The following is a 19939-nucleotide window of genomic DNA, read 5'->3' on the forward strand; positions in this document are numbered from 1 at the left end:
GACAAGAATACAGAAGTGGATTGCCATTTCCTTCTCCAGGGGATCTTCCCAACCCAGAGACTGAACCCCTGTTTCCTGCTTGGCAGGTGGATTCTTTACCACTGAGCCACCAGGGAAGCCTCACTACCTACCTCTGTATTCTTTTCTGTGATTTTCCAGTTTCATACAAAGCTCCTTTTCTAATAAAATATATTGTTTTAAGGAAGCAACTGTTGATCTCACAAGAATATCCAGCAAAGCCAGTGCCAGTCTACTATATATTATTAATAAATGATAAATGTACAAAGTTCTTGTCCTTGCATGTGAATAATGATGGTTGAAAAAAAAAATCTATATGCCTTAGTCAATAACCTCTGGGCCAGAAGCTGTAAACCTCATGATCCACATTAAAATTCAGCATGTCAAAGCACTGCCTACTGTATTAAATACTGCTGATACTGATGCATGAAACGGGAATTGATACCTGTTGAGAAGGTACGCTGGGCCGGGTGTTTATCTATAGCGTTTTGCATAGGTCACTTCTAGACGAGGAAGGTGAAGTTCTAAGAGGTCAAATTACTGGTTCTGGTCACATGGCTAGTCAGTGATCAAAGTGGATGCACACCTTCTCAGTCTGACCACAGGGTGAAAACTTCAGATGACACACAGATATTAAAAAAAAAAAACAACTTAAACTATTTTGCTAGTGCTCTGAATGTGTGGCCCAAATAACTACGTTTTGTTTCTCATCTTGCACCACAGCCTGGAAGAGGTGCTGGAGAAGCTGCCTAAAGGAGACAGCATGACGGAAAAGAGAAAGGCAAGGGAACAATCCACCTACAGGGAGACACCTGAGTAAACAGGCAATTCTTAGGGCTGCAGAAACCAGCCTAGCCCTCTGCCCAGTGACAGAGAAGGCAAGCCATTGCTACCAGCTCCATCGGTCTGCGAATCTCTCCCCCGTCTCCCCCCAGCAAGGTCCTGCTCCTCCCTCCTACTCGGCGTGCACGAATAACATCTCTCAATGGTGGTTTTTGGTGGTTGATTACAAAGCACGTGTCATGGATTCTAGAGAGGTTTAAAAAATTTTTTTTTTCATAATTTTTTTTATTTTTTGGCCATGCCTCATGGCATGTGGGATCTTAATTCCCTGACCAGGGATCAAACATGCACTCCCTGTATTGGAAGCACAGAGTCTTAACGACTGGACTGCCAGGGAAGTACCTAGAGGTACTTTTAAACATTAAAACTTTCCTTTAGAGAGGACATCAGACCCTAAAGATGATCTCTTTTCACTCTTTCCATTCAATAATAAACGTCTTTAGACATATCGTAAGAAAGAGCTTACAGACTAGACATTGTGTCAGGCCTGTCTTCCCATGCATCATCCTGTTTAATGCCATCAGCAGATGAGTTCAGAATCTTAACAACGTCCTAGTGTGAGGTTAGAACCTCACAGTCACTTAGTGATTCCGTATCAAGTATCGCATTTGCTTCCCACAGTAAACCTTAAGGAAGGAGAGGGAGGTGCTATCATCCCATTTTACAGATCAGGAGGGTGAGGCACACTGCCACTTTGCCTGGCTTATTGGATTAGACAGCAGCTTCCTCGAAAGGCACGGAGGGGCTGACTCTGGGGAGTCAGGGAGCGGTGCACGCAAAAATTCTGAAACATAGCAGCAATGTGTCCCTGGAAGACAGGATCCTGAAAAAGGGTTTTCAGGTAGGGATGGAGTAATCAGACACTGGAGGGTGAAGACAAACGCTGCTTAGGCCTCACTGTTGCCTGTGGAGAGCTCTGGGTGAACGGCTTCCTTCCCTAACTTTCCAGGAGGTCATGCTTGATTATCCATTACGGAGAAGCCATAACAACCACATCATAAGGTTCCCATGTGCCTTAGCTTATTGTATCATTGTGAGTTTTTTGAGGTAGGCTTTGTAGATAATTTCGCAAATGAAGGGTTTAGGAACAGGTTAAGCTGACATAGCGAGTAAGCAGCAAAGTCGGGATTTCAAACCACATCACATCACGTCCACCTCACCTTCCTGCACACGTGTCTCATCTTGTGTGTTGCCTGCCCGCGTATTCCTTAGCTCATCAGTCTTTTGTTGTAGTTTTTTGAGGGCAGACGGCAAGCCTTATATTTCTTTGTAACCACCCCTCCGGGACTGAGCAGAGCCCCACGCACACAGTAGGTTCTCAAAAAGCATCATATGTCAAATATCTGTTTGGGAGTAACAGAAGTTATCAAGAGGGACTCTTTGGTACTCTGAATGTCAGGCTCTCTGCTGTATATAATTAAAACAAGAGTGAACACGAGATGTGTAATTTCTCCCAGCTCCAGCTTAATCAGGCATTCATTACCATGTCTGACTCTCTGTTACGTGAAGAGAACTGCTCAGTAAGCATGTTCTGTGATGAGGCCAGTCAGATACAGACAGACATCAAAGAGATTTCAGAAAAGGCACAAACAAAATCATCAAACATGTGGAGAGACAATGATCTCCATGGCGTACTGCCTCATCTGAGACTAAAGAACTTACAAGGTAAAGAGAGTATTTGACTACTAAGGAGAGAGAAGCTGGGTGCCAAGTGGGATCGGGTACCATTAGCCTCTCTCAAGAGGAAGGACGGCACCACGCTACTGATCTGGGTCAGAGACAGAGGGAGGTACACATTCAGGGGTTTTTCTGGGAGAAGGAGTTTGCTTTGAACCCTCTTTAGCACAGCAAGCATTTCACTGTGATGGCTATCACAATCATTTCACTACCATCTTCACAGCCAGGCAAACCTAACAAATACACATGCAATATACAACTTATTATCCTGCTGGGTCTCATTCCATTTGCCATCCCAACACCACATTAGTTTACAGCTTTCAAAACATAAAGGGCTCGAATGAATTCATTGAGATTGGAACTTTTATGACACAGATCAGCTCAAGTACTTCTACGCTGACATTTGGTAACCTAAGCTAATAGGACTTACCCTATTTTATTGCCAAACCACACACGGGTCATCTTCATAAGCTACTGAGAGGCAGGGTTTCTGACTTCCTTTGTGTTAAAAAGTGCCACCTTCTCATGAGCATTTAATCAACACCAAGCAAAAAAAGCAAACGTCAGATTCGGGGTACCTACATTTGTGTCCTCGTGGCTGTGGCCATTGGTCTCGACCAACTCCTTGGTACCCTTCAACTGCAGGTTTAAAGAGAAAACAAAAACAGAACAAAAACCCAAATGAATAAGCAAGCATATCTATTAAGTGCATAACATCCTGTTGACCCTGATTTATCTGAAGCTACACTTCAGAAAACTTCCAACAAGAAAAAAAACAGAAGGAGCACATAATTCTAACGAGTCTTACTGAAACCAGTTTGAGGCCAATATTTTATGAAACTTGATGGCTGGCAAAAAAATAAACGGGCCTTGGCCATTCTTTTTAAATAATAAGATTAGAAAGCAGTTTCATAGGCATAAAATGTATAAAATTGGTTCTTAAGAATAATAAATGATTTCATTTCCTCGTTGTATTGCTATTAATTTAAACCCTGCAGTGTTTGCAAGTTGCCGCCAGCTAAATGATGTTATACTAATGATTATTCGAGAGTGATGTATTTTCAGTCGCTTTAATGCGCTGCAGCGCTACTGTACTCGTCCTCCTAGAGAACCTATTCGAATGACTGACGTGATTTCTGGAGGCCTAGAGGAAGATGCTCTGCTGCTTTTTGGAAAGGAAGAAATGGGACCTCGGCTCCTTGGTCACCGAGGCATTAGAAGCAAAGCTGAGACTTTTAACAGTGCACATCTGAAAATGCCCTTCTCTCTGTTCTCTCTCAGAAGGCTTAGGAGTAATCAGTTACCGGGAGATTTCCCGGAAATCTTTAATTGGCGTTTTTATTCCAGCCTGACTTGAAGCAAACACGTGGAGACAAAGAACAAGGGCAGAGGTGAGCAGCCTTGCAGCTGTCTGCTGGCATTTCTTCCTGGCTTATTGCGCTTAGGAAGCAGCATCTTCAGCACTCTCTTTTTTAAATGCCTAAAATAAAGCACTCACGGTGCGATATAAATGCTTGAAGTTTGAAAGAAAATAAATGCACCACCAACGTGTGACTCAGATGTTGGTTCTTTTGGGTTCTATGTACATGTCAGAAGGAAAGCTTTTTTGGTTTTTGCAAGGCGATCTCAAACTCTCAGCAAGAAAGGCACCCGCTCTCCAAGCCAAGAGCAGGGCTCTGCCAAAGCCGTGGCGACATGAAGGGGCTGAGGACGGGGCAGCAGACTGCGGACCCGTGGAGCCAAAGAAGGCTCACTTCCACATCATCGCACTTGAGAAAGAGACATTCTGTCCAGGGGTCCTCAGGGTGGCACCACGGATGTTTCTGCACACCAGGATGAGGGAGTGCGGGCAACGTGTGTCAAACGTGAGAAGCCAAGTGTACCTTGGCAACAGGAAGCCCAACTGGTCAGGGCACGAAGGGACTTCAAAACCCCTGCTTTCCGATCTGAGAGTTTTCTTTCCATGGGCGACCCTCACCATCTCCCTCACTGCTTCTCCCGCCTTGCAACTCACGCTTCCGGGAGTTAAGAGTGGGGCTGGCTCAGAAGAAGGTTTTGCTGTTTTTCAGTGCAAGGAATGGACTCTATTTAAAGCCCCGTCCCACCTTCACATGTTTCCCAGCACAAACATACCCATTGCTCTCCTTCTTCTGTTTAAATAAATTCCATTGTCCTGCTTTGTGTTACCCTCACTCTGCCGTGTGTGTGTGAGATCTCACTCCCCATTTGCCTGCTCTCTGCTGTGGGATCCACATGTGTCCTCCTTGCCTGGGGCGGTGGGCTGGCCTCTCCGTCCTCACCAGCCTACCCTCTGTCCCCTCTGGAGCTGCTGCTCCCCTCGAGACGGAGAGGTTGGCATCGTGTCCGAGGACACCTGGGCTTAAGTACAGGGTGTCGAAAAGTGAGTGTTAGTTGCTCAATCGTGTCCAGCTCTTTGTGACCTCGTGGACTGTAGCCTTCCAGGCTCTGCTGTCCATGGAATTCTCCAGGCAAGAATACTGGAGTGGGTTGCCATGACCTTCTCCAGAGGATCTTCCCAACCCAGGGACTGAACCCGGGTCTCCTGCATCGCAGGCAGATTCTTTACCATCTGAGCCACCAGGGAAGCCCATGCAGAGGTAGGTGTGCTTCTAATCGTACGTGCGTGTGTGGGTGTGTGGTGGTGGCGATACGGAGTATGGCAGAAGGAATATGTCCACTGCCTGCTCTCGTCTCTAAGATGACAGATGGGGGCACCAGCTGAGGGGCTCTTGGGAAAACAGCAGCCGATGGGCCCTCTTAGACTTATGTATTCTTGGGGTCTTTGCTTGAAAAAGAGCCATCCCATTAGCACAGCAGATTTTAAAATGCTTCCTCTCCAGTCATACTTCCTAGGTCTTCAATGATTTCAGTTGTTCTGAATCTCTTTCATGTTACCCATTTATCTTTTTTTTTTTTAAGGAATGGAGAATGAAGTGTGATGCTTCACCACAGCTTCTGTGTGCTCACTGCTCTTTAAAAATGCGTGTCATGACAAGGATATAGCAATGTGATCTGCAAAACTTAGCGTCTATTTTTATGACTGGGGTTTGGACTTCACATCAACATAAAGGATTGGAGTCCTTTAGAGGAAGAGGAATTCACCCCCCCTCATCCCAGTAAATCAAAGAGACAGAGAGAGAAAACACAAAACAACAAAGCTCAGGAACGTGCATGTTTGATCAGGTGCAAATCTGGACCAAATGTGCTCCAATTTGTTGGAAGCTTTTTCATAATGCAAAGGAAGAAAGAACAGGACAGAAGAAAGACTGCAGGTCTCTTAGACAGCAGGTCACTGTGAATTTAGTCATCAATATTTCCCAGTTCAATCTAACTTCTCCAAAATCATACACAGTCAGACTCAGTCTGTTATTGTCTTAATCATATAAAGATAATGATTAGTTTAAGAAAGGATTTTCCTCCCAAGCTAAAAAAGCTTATAAACTATCCAACACCTTCAAGGTTCTCTCACAATTCACTGATACTTGTAGAGGAAAGTGACTGAAAATGTATTTTCTTGGTTTCAAACCATTAAAAAATCATTTGTACAGTGACTGAGTCACAGTGGGCTAGGTCATACTTCCCCAACTTCATAGGTTTTTTTTTTTAAATCACTTTTGAAGTGATTTATGTTGTACAAAGGACCTCCTCATATATCATGGTAAGTGAAAATTTTAAAGCAATCTAAATTTGACTACCCCCAAAGGGTTGGGGCTACTACATGTGATTTTTTTTCCCCTTCCATTTGCCATTCATTACTTCATGGGCAGCCTGTGAAGGCCAGAAATAGGAAAGTATTTCAGGAACTTGCCTGGCTTCTCCTGTGTAGATAACGGGGCTTAGATTTCACTCAGCTGCCAAGCAATCCATCTTACCCTGCTGTAAGACAATACTTTCAAATCCACTTATCAATGTCAGGCCACACTTTAGTATCAGAGAAAGCCAGGATGAAATGATCAGATTTACAAACTTCGGATAAAAGGTCTGTTGCTCACCCTGGCTAGATAAGTGTCCTGATGTACAGGGGAGAGTTTTGTGGGTTTTTTTTTTAATGTTGCTATGAATCATTCCTTTTTATTCAGATGTCTGCAGGAGGACCATAGGCTATGCTAAACTCATTTTCCTCACGATTAGACTTAAGATGAAACTAGCTGCTTGCTCTGAAATTTATCTGCATCTCCAATGTTTTAAAATTTAATCAAAATTCATTTGTCTTCTGGAAGAAAGTTTCACAGATCGCTGGAAGGCTTGGATGGCCTAAGAGGTACCAAAGTGAGAACAGAGACACTGGAGATAAGATTAAAAATCCCACGCAGCAAAGCTGGGAGGTTGGGATGGTCCAGGATAATCCTACTGCAGATTAACTTCATCCAATGTTTGTGTATGCGTCAAACACGGGGAAGTGCGTGTCTGTGTTTGAACTGATTCGCGGGTCGGAGCTGTGGCTTTCACTTACTTGTTCCTGGAGAACTTTGAGTAATGCTTGTGTGTGTGACTGCTCTTCCTTTGCTTGCTCCAGTTCTGACTTTTTGTTGTTCAACTCCTCCTGGATGGTCAGCAATTGCTGTGAAATTAAAGGATGTTTACAATAAGATAGAAGGCCAACTGGAATATTTTAAGATAATCAGAATATCCATTCCAAAACACAAGAAAAAAATTTTGTACATGCCTTAAAGTGTAATCTGGACTTCAGTTGACTTTTTAAAATGCGCATTTCACCCCCTACATAGGGTAACGAGCATGCAGTTAATGCCACAGTCTCAGGCCGTTGGTGACACTGATGCACAATGCTTGTGTCAGTGTCTGTGAAGGCACCTTTGTTTGCCTTTGAACAGATGCACATTTATAAAAATAATGCATGTTAGGTAGGAAGTTAGGCATGAGCAACCAGGGGTGCCCTAGCAGGAAAGGATGAAAGCTGATCTCTAAACCCCATCCCAGAGGCCACCAGGAGAGCTCACAGACGTGCTACAAAATTACCACAGAGACTTTTCCACCTCCTGAACATGTGCCCTAGCACACAGGGGACACAAACTAACCACAGGGGCCTCCTCTAGTAACCTTAGGCAGCTAGGAGCCCATTAAGGGCTCATGAATATTCTACACATATATGCATCTGATTGTAACAGACTCAGTTATGAGAAGACATACACAACAGAACCTGCTGTTACATAACTTGAGAGTGTCCATCAGCCTTGAGCCTCTGCCTATTTGCATTCCCTTTCATTGACTGGTGGTTGGTACAAGCCCTATTTTGCACACGGCACAAGCAAAGGAGACAGGAAGTATAAAAAGGGGGAAGGCAGGAGGTATTGTGAGAGGACTATGACTCCTGTCTGTGTCTTGGGGACTATCTGTCTAATAAAACTTCTGTTTCCTTGGGCTGTAACTTGTCTGTTGTTTTAAACCCTTTAGTCAATTGTTCCAAACGTTTGTTGCAACAAGAAGCGAGGAAACGAAATGCAGAATCATGGTAAGAAAGAAAAATATTGATAGCTGAAGAGATTAAAAAAAAACACAACACTTAAAATAATTAGTCCATGTCCAAGGTTACATCAGTTTACACTGGACCCTACAGCTAGTTTTAGAGTAGCTCTGTAAAGCTGTTTCGCCAGGTGGCTGGGACCACAAACGAGACTTTTACTTTCTCTGTTATGACGGTGATGTTTTATTAGATCAGCAGGACTCAGGTCCAAACGGCAATCAATATATCAGCAGAGAAAACTGCTGATATAAGCTGTCAAAACACTCAGCTATGGCCTGCACTGCTATTTGGAAGCAAGGCACTGATGGTATTGCTGGAAGCTTGAGCGGTCCTTGCCCCCATCAACTGTAACTCACGCAGAGGCTCACCTGGCCTGCCAGGAGGATGCGGCTACCCAGCGCTAATTCTCTGTAACGCGGTTCTCTGTTAATACAGACACAGGCTGGAGAACACATTCAAGAGCTTCCAAACAGGCCCTGGAAACAGTGTGTCTATTCAGAGCTTCTTGACAACAGAGGGCTAGTTTGCAAAGACAAATGTGTGTTTCTTCTGCTCCCGCACAAAACAAGTGGTGCCCTAATGACATGGAAATGTCAGTGCGTAGCCATCTCCATGCCAAGGCTGCTGCTTCTGGGGCTTGACAAGCTGGCTGCAGAGCTGCCTGGCCAGTTCTGAACTACCAAGGCTGGAATAAACAATGGCACTGGATTCCCGGTGCTTAAACCTACCAACTGGAAGGATTAAATCAAATCTTCAAATCCGCTAGTTTAGGGGGTATGTTGAAGACAGGAAGTGCTCAGAAAAACACACTGTGTCTTAACCCCCGGGCTTGCTTGTCCTGGCCCCTCACCTGGTGTGGGGTATAGATTTAAACATAAACAGTGATTTCCCTGCAGTTTTGAAAACACTCAGTGCCTCTTATTTCACCACCTGCCCCTATCATACACTGCCCATATGAGGCAATACACACAGCCCACGCGGGCTCCCTTTAGACGTGATGTGGTTTAATGGGTACCAATTGATTACAGCGCAGAAACCAGAGGGCCGTATTGTACTTTGGCACCATGACAGGTAACGAAAATGGCCCTTTCCAAACGGTGGGGAATGATCCTGTTTCCTTATTTTCATTCACGACCAGCCCCAGAATGGTTCTGAAGGGATCTAGTGCTCTGACTTCCATGATGCTGAGTGGATTTTTTGTGTCATTAGACAATTTCGAATCCAATCCTGAAACCTCCTTTCAAAATGAGCCGAATAGAGGACAGGGAATTATCTTCAACAGCTCCTGTTCACTCACTGCTGTAAGCGAAGCAGCAAAACTTAGAGAAACAACTGATGTCTGGCTGAAGGGGGCTGGCCACGCTAAGGATGGCGCCCCTGGACAATGGAAAACCAGGCAGCCATTAAAAATGAAGTTACACAAGTATCTCTGGACACAGGAGAAACTCAACATACTGTTCCCTGCATGAGGGGTTCACTGAATTTTGCAAAACAGAAAAGGATCTGGATAGAGTCTGCGGGTGAGTAGGTTCGTGGATCCTTCTGTTAGTCTGGCTTATAATTTTCTGGGAAGTCTGTAAGGAGCAGACACTGCTGTAGTAATAATAAGAAAAAAAAAAAAGCAAATGAACTTAAATAAGGTTGAGGAAACAACAAAGAGGAAAACTACCCAGACACAACTCTCAGTTATCATTACCAACACTGTGAATAAATCAGAGGGCAAGCGAGAACCCTACTGGAGTCTGCCATTTCAGCCACACGTTACAACACTGCTTCATTCAAAACATGACTGTGTGTGCACGCGTGCACGCGCGCACACACACACACTCCCTTCCTTGGACCTCACTTCCCAGGTTAGCATCTATCTTATCTCACTCTTACGTGGAATCACGCTTTTTAATTTAAATTGTAATTCCAATTTAATTCTTTAAATCAAAAAGTGTGATTCCAAGGAATCATCTGCATTTCCTTCTCTTCTCATATGCAGGCAACCGTTTTCAATGGTTTCTCTTTTATTTGAATGTGTTTTTCCAAAATATATACTGTTGTCGTGTGAGTATGCAATTGCATGTAAGTGGCTGTGCCATATTTCTTGTTTACTATGTTTTTTACAAAGCGCTATTCTTTTAAGATAACCATGTTGATATGCATATATCTCTAACTACTGCCTCTGGTGGCTGCGTAATAGTCTATGGGGCATGTCCACCCAGTTATACCTATTTCGCTCTCCCAGTGAAGCCCACTCAGATTACCCCATTTCTTGCCCCCTGTCAGGGCTACAGTGGGAGATTCTGGTGCTTGTCCCTCCGGACCTGTGGGAGACTTTCCTTGGTGTGTATCCAGCAGTGGATCTGCTGGTTCACAGGACACGCTTGAGGATTTCACTGCCAAAGCGGCTTTACAGATTGGCTATACAGTCTGCCCACTCACCAGTGCTGGATGAGTTACTGTGTCCACACTTCACATTACCTAGCTTTCTAACATCTGTCAGTCTAATAATATCAAGATTCTTCATCTTTTAAAATCATCTCATACTTTCTCTGGTCCCCTGTGATTTTAGGCTTTACTTCCACATGTATAACCTGGGTTTAGAAAAGGCAGAAAAACCAGAGATCAAATTGCCAACATGTGTTGGATCACAGAAAAAGCCAGAGAATTCCAGAAAAACATCTACTTTTGCTTCATTGACTATGCAAAAGTCTTTGCATGGATCACAACTGTGGAAAATTTTTAAATAGATGGAAGTATCAGACCACCTTACCTGTCTCCTCAGAAACCTGTGTGAGGGTCGAGAAGCAAGAGTTAGAACCAGACATGGAACAATGGACTGCTTCAAAACTGGGAAAGGAGTATGACCAGGCTGTATATTGTCACCCTGTTTATTTAACTTACATGCAGAGTACATGATGCAAAATGCTGCACTGGATGAATCTCAAGCTGGAATCAGGACTTCTGGGAGAAATATCAACAACCTCAGATATGCAGATGATACTATTCTAATGGCAGAAAGTGAATACAAACTAAAGAGCCTCTTGATGAAGGTGAAAGAGGAGAGTGAAAAAGCTGGCTTAAAACTCAACGTTCAAAAAACTAAGATCATGACATCTGGTCCCATCAGTACATGGCAAACAGAAGGGGAAAAAGTAGAAACAGTGACAGATTTTATTTTCTTGGGCTCCAAAATCACTGCAGATGGTGACTGCAGCCCTGAAATTAAAACATGCCTGCTCCTTGGAAGGAAAGCTATGGCAAACCTAGACAGCATATTAAAAAGCAGAGACATCACTTTGCTGACAAAGATCCATATAGCCAAAGCTATGGTTTTTCCAGTGGTCATGTATGGATGCGACAGTTGGACCATAAAGAAGGCTGAAGAATTGATGGGCCATAAAGATGGATATGACAAGCTGACAGATATAAAGCTCTGAAGAACTGATGCTTTTGGTGCTGGAGCAGACTCTTGAAGGTCCCTTGGACTGCAAGGAGATCTAACCAGTCAATTCCAAAGGAAATCAACCCTAAGTATTCACTGGAAGAACTGATCCTGAAGTTCTAATACTTTGGCCACCTGATCCGAAGAGCCGACTCACTGGAAAAGACCCTGATGCTGGGGAAGATTGAAGGCAAAAGGAGAAGAGGGCAGCAGAGGATGTGATGGTTAGATAGCATCACTGATTCAATGGACATAAATTTAAGCAAACTCCAGGAGATGGGGAAGGACAGGGAAGCCTGGTATGCTGCAGCCCATGAGGTCTCAAAGACTTGGACACGACTTACTGATTGAACACACACACACACACAGTGTGCATACGTCAATGCTAGTCTCTAAGTTTGCCCCAGCCTCCCCTCCCCCGCCTGGGACCACACGTCTGTTCTCTACGGCTGCGTCTCTATTCCTGCCACACACAGAGGTTCATCTGTACCATTCTTCATAAAAATCAGAGACATTACTTTGCCGACAAAGGTCCGTCTAGTCAAAGCTATGGTTTTTCCAGTAGTCGTGTATGGATGTGAGAGTTGGACCATAAAGAAAGCTGAGCGCCAAAGAATTGATGCTTTTGCACTGTGGTGTTGGAGAAGACTCTTGAGAGTCCCTTGGACTGCAAGGAGATCCAACCGGTCCATCCTAAAGGAAATCAGTCATGAATATTCATTGGAAGGACTGCTGAAGCTGAAACTCCAATACTTTGGCTACCTGATGGGAAGAACTGACTCATTGGAAAAGACCCTGAAGCTGGGAAAGTTTGAAGGTGGGAGGAGAAGGGGACGACAGAGGATGAGATGGTTGGATGGCATCACTGATTCGATGGACATGAGTTCGTGTAGGCTCTGGGAGTTGGTGATGGACTGGAAGCCTGGAGTGCTGCAGGCAATGGGGTAGCATAGAGTCAGACACGACGGAGTGACTGGACTGGACTGAACTGACCCGTTTTTGCGGATTCCATATATGTGCAGTAATATATGATATTTTCTTTCTTCTGACTTACTTCACTCTGAATTACAGACTCTAGGTTCATCCACATCACTACAAATGACCCAATTTTGTTCCTTTTCATGACTGAGTAGTATTCCATTGTGTATATGTACCACAACTTCTTCATCCATTCATCTGTTGACGAACATTAAGGTTGCTTCCATGTCCTGCCTATTGTAAACAGTGTTGCAATGAACATTTAAGTCAACTTAAAGCATGCTTTCAGGCTAAAATCAAATCATTTGATGACTTATAATGTAGAAAAGAGCTGCACCCTCTAGCCAGACAGGGCCCCTCACTAAGGCACAGGGTTGGACAGTGGAGCAGGGCTTATTCTCATCCCCATTCACCCATCTGGCCTGCTGTCCTGCTCGGGGCAAAGCTTGCACAACTATTTGCAGCAGTTTTGGGTTCCTCCTCAATAAAGACCCCCTCCATTCATCCGAGCAAAGCTAGTTTTCTTTCATCTTCCCAAAGCACTTTTATATGACATATTACAGTTCATAGGAATCTCCCCAGCTAGACTACATCCACCAAGGGTAGAAGCCATAACTGGGTTACCTCTAACATATAGTAGGTGCTGAATGAATGAATGAGTAAAGAGGTAAATGAATATTTGCTCTGGTTCCCCCAATTCTATGAGATTAAGCCATAATCTAGCAAAAAACAAAACAAAGGAAAAAACCACACACACACCCACACACCAAACTAAAACAAGCTCAGTAACAAAAACTACTTGATCTATCACTGGGTAACTTATTGTTCCAGACATATGGATATATGAAAGCTTCAGAGGGAAACAGCAGTTCCATGAAAGGCATTCTGATTCATTACTCTGGAAGTAATAGATGCTGTCCTGAAGCTATAGGGGAATATTTCTTCAAAGTCTAAGGAAGCCCAATCAGTGAATTTATAATTATGTAATTTCTTCCCCATGTCCCACAGGAAAGCAAACAAATAAACCAAAACCGCCACTAGGAAAAACAAAATCAACACACCCCTAGAGTACTGTCTGCATTCTTTCAAACCGTTTCTTTTGTTTACCAAACATCAACTCATGAACCTAATATTTATGTATTCAAAACAGTGGTAATTCAGAACTGCTATTCCATATTTGACTAGATGCCCTATAAAAACAATGAGATAGCCTGCAACTAGATAATTTAAGTCAGGCTTTCTGGGTCTTTTTTCTCTTCAAATTTATGAAACTGTATAATGTTCTTTCCGGTTTGAATTTTTAAGTACCAAAGTGCCTCAATTACAGAAGTTCACAGGTAGCAAGAACTTAATCAGAAGAGCCTTTCGGTTGGACTGGCTGACTGCAGCATAATTTTAATTTAACAGTGGAGAGTGTGGCATTAAACAGATGCACTATTACATCTTTTGGTGGTTACAACTGACTCTGTTCCAATTAGACAATTATCCATATGCCAATCAAGTGCAAACACTTGGGCGGACAATAACAGGTAAATAAATGCAGTACCTGACACATCTTGATGTTTCCAGGCCACTGATTTAATAGGATCATTTGTAATGCTCTTTGGGGATGTAGACTTCGGTGTGTAATGGGTCTTTCTCTCTGACAAATTCAAAGTGCATTACAAATGTTATTTGGAGCCCCAGAATAAGTGAGGTCACATTTCCATTTTTATAGATGGGCGAATCATGGGCGCCCAAAGGTTAAGTTATGGACCTGAAGCCATGGCGTCTCGCAAAGACCTACCGCTTGCCCAACTCAATTTCCCTGCTTCAAACTGCACTTTCTACCCTGGCAACCACATCAAACCCTCAATATGAGAGGGAAATGAGGACATGCGAGGTTTAAAACCCTCCTAGCAAGGACTTCCCGGAGAAGGCAATGGCACCCCACTCCAGTGTTCTTGCCTGGAGAATCCCAGGGACGGGGGAGCCTGGTGGGCTTCCATCTATGGGGTCGCATAGAGTTGGACACGACTGAAGCGACTTAGCAGCAGCAGCAGCAGCAAGGCCTTCCACCTAGGCTTTCACCATTTTCCACTTACGAGTGAGGCTGTTTTTGTACCTCATGGGACATGTTTTTCATGTACCCTTTGTGAGCAGTATGGTAAATTTCACTTTCCTTTAAAAACTGTAACTCTCTCCTTGTCTTTTTTGCTTACGTTTTATACTTTCGTCACTAAAGTGAAGTCTATATAACTAAAAGATAGTATAAAGTTAGATCCCATGAAAATCATGGACTATGGTGCAAATTCACGGTAGGAAGTACACCAGCAACGTCTGATGATGAGCTGTTGTTTGTTGACTCACTCAGTCGTGTCTGACACTTTGCGACCCCATGGTCTGCAGCACACCAGGCTCCCCTGTCCTCTATGTCCTGGAGTTTGCTCAAACTCACGTCCATTGGGTCGATGATGCCATCCAACCATCTCATCCTCTGTCGCCCCCTTCTCCTCCCGCCCTCAATATTTCCCAGCATCGGGGTCTTTTCCAATGAGTTGAATGATAAGGTGACGCTCACAGAACTGTGATACCTCAGGAATCTTTGGCAGGACTGGTGAGCTGCTGGGGCATGGAGGTGGTGGTTGGCATGAAAACGAGAGGATCCCTAATGGAATACTGATTTTGTGTCTTTCATGGTGGTGGTGGAGCACTTTCTAAATTTACAGTGGTGGCAAAGTCACATGAACTTATGCCACGAGGTAGATACACACTGACAGTGACCGCCAATCACACACAAGGCTCTGCCTGAAGGTAGACACAGCTAACAGTATTCCTGACAAGAGAGAAACCCCGCTCAGGGGAAGGACAGTCATTTACCACCTGGCACCTATAACGTTCACTTTTCTCCTTGGGAGAAGAAAAAAAAAGGATGGAATTGAACTAGCTTGAATTTTGGGGGTCACATGAGATGCTGCTGCTAAGTCACTTCAGTCGTGTCTGACTCTGTGTGACCCCATAGACGGCAGCCCACTAGGCTCCCCCGTCCCTGGGATTCTCCAGGCAAGAACACTGGAGTGGGTTGCCATTTCCTTCTCCAATGCATGAAAGTGAAAAGTCAAAGTGAAGTCGCTCAGTCGTGTCCGACTCTTAGTGACCCCATGGACTGCAGCCCACCAGGCTCCTCCATCCATGGGATTTTCCAGGCAAACGTACTGGAGTGGGGTGCCATTGCCTTCTCTGACATAAGACTACTCAAAATTTATTCTAGTTTAAAATGTCACTGGCTTTGGACTTCCCTGGTGGTACACTGGGTGAGAATCCGCCGGCAAGGCGGGGGACATGGGTTCAGTCCCTGGTCTGGGAAGATCACACTTGCCATGGAGCAGCAAAGCCCGGGCGCCACATCTAGTGACCTGCGCACCCTAGAGCCTGGGCTCCACAAGAGAAGCCTCTGCAATGAGAAGCCTGCACACCACAAAAAAGAGCAGTCCCTGCTAGCCGCAGCTAGAGAAAGCCTGGGCAGCCTCAGAGACCCAGAACAGTCAAAAATAAAAAATAAATAAATTTAAAAAATGTCATCTGCTTCTCCCTGCGGATGAAAGTGCACTTCAATTTACCTTAAGACCTGAGGGTGATGAAGACTGTGGCTGGGTATACCCACCCAGGCACCTCCCTCTCCACCTCTGGCTCGGTGACCCCTAGGGGAGAAACATCTCTCGGAGAGAGCCCCACCATTCAGATGACTGATAACAGGACTACTGGATCACAGAAATGAAATTGTGCTCCGAGCCTAATATCCTATTACACCAGGCTATACATATTTAATTCCTTGGGTCTTTCCTCATAAATCAATTCCTTCAGGCCCTTAATCTCGTCAATATCTTTTCTGATATTGAATTTTAAATGCCAATCTCATTGCTAGGCAGAAAGGCAATCTCTTGCTCATGATGGGATCAGGTTTCATTTACAACTGAGAGATGCTTGGAGTCTGGTGCTGTTCCCTGACCCCGCTGTCACAAATCCTGATGTCGGCCGGAACCAAACAGCTGAAGGGCAGGTCTGACCAGGCTGGTCCTCTGAGAGGTCGAGACCAGGAACCCTGGGGTTATGTCTGTGGGTGCTCTGGGACAGCTCTGGGAGACTGGGGAGAAGGCAGAAAGTGTTTTCAGGGGTGTGGATCCTTGGGGGGGGGGTCCTGTGAAACATGGGCACCCTGCCACCCACCCAGGGCAGTGTGCTGATGGGGGTCTGCTTCTCTGAATGTATGTGTCTGACCCAAGATACACACAGCATGCATATATCAGAGTAAGATCTCAGGAAGTGGGTGAAGGGAAGGAGAGGCTTGTGGATTCTTTGGAGGGGAAGCGTGAAATCCAGAGGGCAAGGGTTTGGAGCGGGAATGTTTCCAGGTTCCCCGGGGCTGGTCCCTAACACTGGGATCTCCCTGGTTGCAAGGAAAGGGAAAAAAAATCCACGAATTCTGTGAGCTGTGCAGAATTTCCAGAGGGGAGCAGGAACGATGAATGTTAAGACTTCAAGAGTGTGGGAAACACGGGGAACTACTGAGATGAGGATTTGGGGGCCTAAGTATGCAGTGGTAGGGTTCCCACAGTGGGGCTCTAGGCGCTGTCAGACTCGGTACAGGTAATAAGCAAGTGCAACTGCACAGAACTGAACAAAAATTAAACTAGCCAAAGGTCCATCTATTGACTATCAGTGCACCAGCAATTCGAACAAAATCGGACAAAACACTCCATCCTGATAAAAATCCTTTGTTGACCTAAAACCTAAACAGTTGCTGCCTTTGCTGTTAAGATTCAACGTATATGTAAGCTTCAAATGAGTACTGTTCCATCTCTTACCCTCTAATAAACATACTTTATGTAGAAACTAATTTGGAAAATGTTGGTGTCACAGTCTGCTCCCCGCCAACCCTCCCCCACCCCCACAGACTCACACAGGACTCAGCTAAGCCCAGTTTTGGGGCTTAAAAGCACTTGAGCTCATCTAAATCCCATGGACGGAGGAGCCTGGTAGGCTGCAGTCCATGGGGTCGCTAGGAGTCGGACACAACTGAGCGACTTCACTTTCACTTTTCACTTTCATGCATTGGAGAAGGAAATGGCAACCCACTCCAGTATTCTTGCGTGGAGAATCACAGGGACGGGGAGCCTGGTGGGCTGCCGTCTATGGGGTCGCATAGAGTCGGACACGACTGAAGTGACTTAGTAGCAGCAGCAGAGCTCATCTAAGACACACAGTGTCCCCAACCCCTGCAGCACTACACAAATTCCTAGATTTCTACAGCAGATTCAAAATAAACAATGAGAACACAGTTGTTGCCAAGACTAAGAACTAGAACTGAGTTACTCTATTTCATCTCACAAGACCCCTTAAAGAAATTTTATGTCAAAAATTGGAAACAGTGAAATGTGGTGAGAACTACGAACCATTTATTGTTGAGTGCAGAATTGATTTCTTATGTGAAATATTTTTACTGAATTTTCATATTTTACAAGCCGAAATAAATTCTTTCAAAATTGTTAAATGTTTGCCTTAAAACTAAAGGACAAATCAAGAAAACGTTACGTCAGTGACACTAACAGCAGTTGTCTAAACTGTACCCTTTGCATTTGGTTTTGTTAAGATTCACAGGCAGGAGGAGAAGCGGGTGACAGAGGATGAGATGGTTGGATGGCATCATTGACTTGATGGATATGAGTTTGAGTGAACTCTGGGATATACTGAAGCATAGGGAAGCCTGGTTTGCTACAGTCCACGAGTCTACAGCAAAGAGTCATGACTGGGCAACTGAACAACAACAAACATTCAAAGATCCACATATTTACTGGCCATTTATGTACTGTAATATATTCAGTTCAGTTTAGTTCAGTCGATCAGTTGTGTCCGACTCTTTGCGACCCCATGAATCGCAGCATGCCAGGCCTCCCAGTCCATCATCAACTCCTGGAGTTCACCCAGACTCACGTCCATCGAGTCAGTGATGCCATCCAGCCATCTCATCCTCTGTCGTCCCCTTCTCCTCCTGCCCCCAATCCCTCCCAGCATCAGAGTCTTTTGCAATGAGTCAACTCTTCGCATGAGGTGGCCAAAGTACTGGGGTTTCAGCTTTAGCATCATTCCTTGCAAAGAAATCCCAGGGCTGATCTCCTTGAGAATGGACTGGTTGGATCTCTTTGCAGTCCAAGGGACTCTCAAGAGTCCTCTCCAACACCACAGTTCAAAAGCATCAATTCTTTGGTGCTCAGTTTTCTTTATAGAGACATACTGTAATATATTAACTATAATCAAAATATCAAAGTTCAAACTGCTAAGTGAGCTAAAAAAAAGATTTAATAGGTGTGATTTTTCTCCCTTTTCATTTTACTATTTTATTAAAATTTTGTAGGCATCATATATGTGAAATTCAATATCAGAAAAATTTCATTGTATTTCTTGGCCATTATTATTACTTGTTTCATTTCATGATTATTACTGAAAATAAGCTGATTATTACTGAAAATAAGCCTGTCACATAGAGGAGGAGGATGTTTAAAATCAGATCCTCCCTGAGTGTCAAGTTACACCAGGCACACTGCTGGCAGGCAGCCCACTGTCTGGGCAGGAGAGGAGATCATGACCTTGGGGTGGAGGACTGTGTCATCAGACAGAGTTTTAGAGACCATTTCCGCTACTTGGATATCCTCTTGGGAGGGCCTTGTGTGAAAGACAAGATACTTTCTGGCATTTGTACAATCCAGTAGTTACTTACCAAGATACATGATACCCCGATCAGGCAACATTATGAAAAGAAGTCCAGCCAAGGTTTGGCGAAAAGGCCAAAAAAAAAAAAAAGAGGCCCCAGATCATCATTCCAAGGTTAATATGGTCAGCTCTGAGGCTGACGTGCTGTGTGGCCTTGAGCAAGCCACGTTACTGCTCTGGTCTCCTCTCTCCCTCGCAACTGTCTCATGAGGAATGATGTATCATGTGCAAAGCAACACATCAATTAATGTCCTGCTTACCGGACTCATGAAGATAACAAAAAGGGTTTGGAAGACTCTAAAATCTGCTTTCTCTTCTTCAGATGATTTTTCAATAGTGTAATTTGCAGGGTCGTTTTAACCTCCTATCTTCCACTTTCCTCACATGTTACACAAAGATGACAGTACTTACGAGAGGGATATTATGAGACTAAAGAATATCCATTAAGTACAGAAGGCTCCTTGAATGGCAAAGGGTACCAAGTTAAATGAAAGCGCTGTCACAATCCTCTCTGCAAAAATGGAGAGACTAAGGTCAAGTGACTTTTAACTTCCACGAGTGGGCACTCTTGGGGATTAATATTCAGAGGCAAGGTCTGCTGTTCAGGCCTGTCCTAGTCAGGCCAGTTGTCCTCCTTCAGCCAATTTTCAAAACACAGGGCCAGCCAACATGAATTAACACCATTCATGCAATTCCCAAGAGAAGGTGTCAACTGCTTTGCCAGAGTAGGAATACAGATC

The 19939-nt window shown here is 44.4% G+C and overlaps 1 protein-coding gene across 14 annotated transcripts in view; it reads right to left on the reverse strand.

Moving 5' to 3' along the window:
- Nucleotides 1-19939, reverse strand: part of ENOX1 (ecto-NOX disulfide-thiol exchanger 1) — a 680109-nt gene that overhangs the window by 66922 nt on the left and 593248 nt on the right. For all 14 annotated transcript variants that reach the window (XM_061434507.1, XM_061434500.1, XM_061434506.1 and 11 more), the window contains 2 exons: nt 7013-7120; nt 3121-3177 (listed from right to left, as the gene is read on the reverse strand). In XM_061434507.1, coding sequence (XP_061290491.1) covers nt 3121-3177; nt 7013-7120 — 165 coding nt within the window. The remainder of the gene's footprint in view (nt 1-3120; nt 3178-7012; nt 7121-19939) is intronic.

Source organism: Bos javanicus, chromosome 12 (genome assembly GCF_032452875.1).
Source record: "Bos javanicus breed banteng chromosome 12, ARS-OSU_banteng_1.0, whole genome shotgun sequence".
Lineage (NCBI taxonomy): Eukaryota > Metazoa > Chordata > Mammalia > Artiodactyla > Bovidae > Bos > Bos javanicus.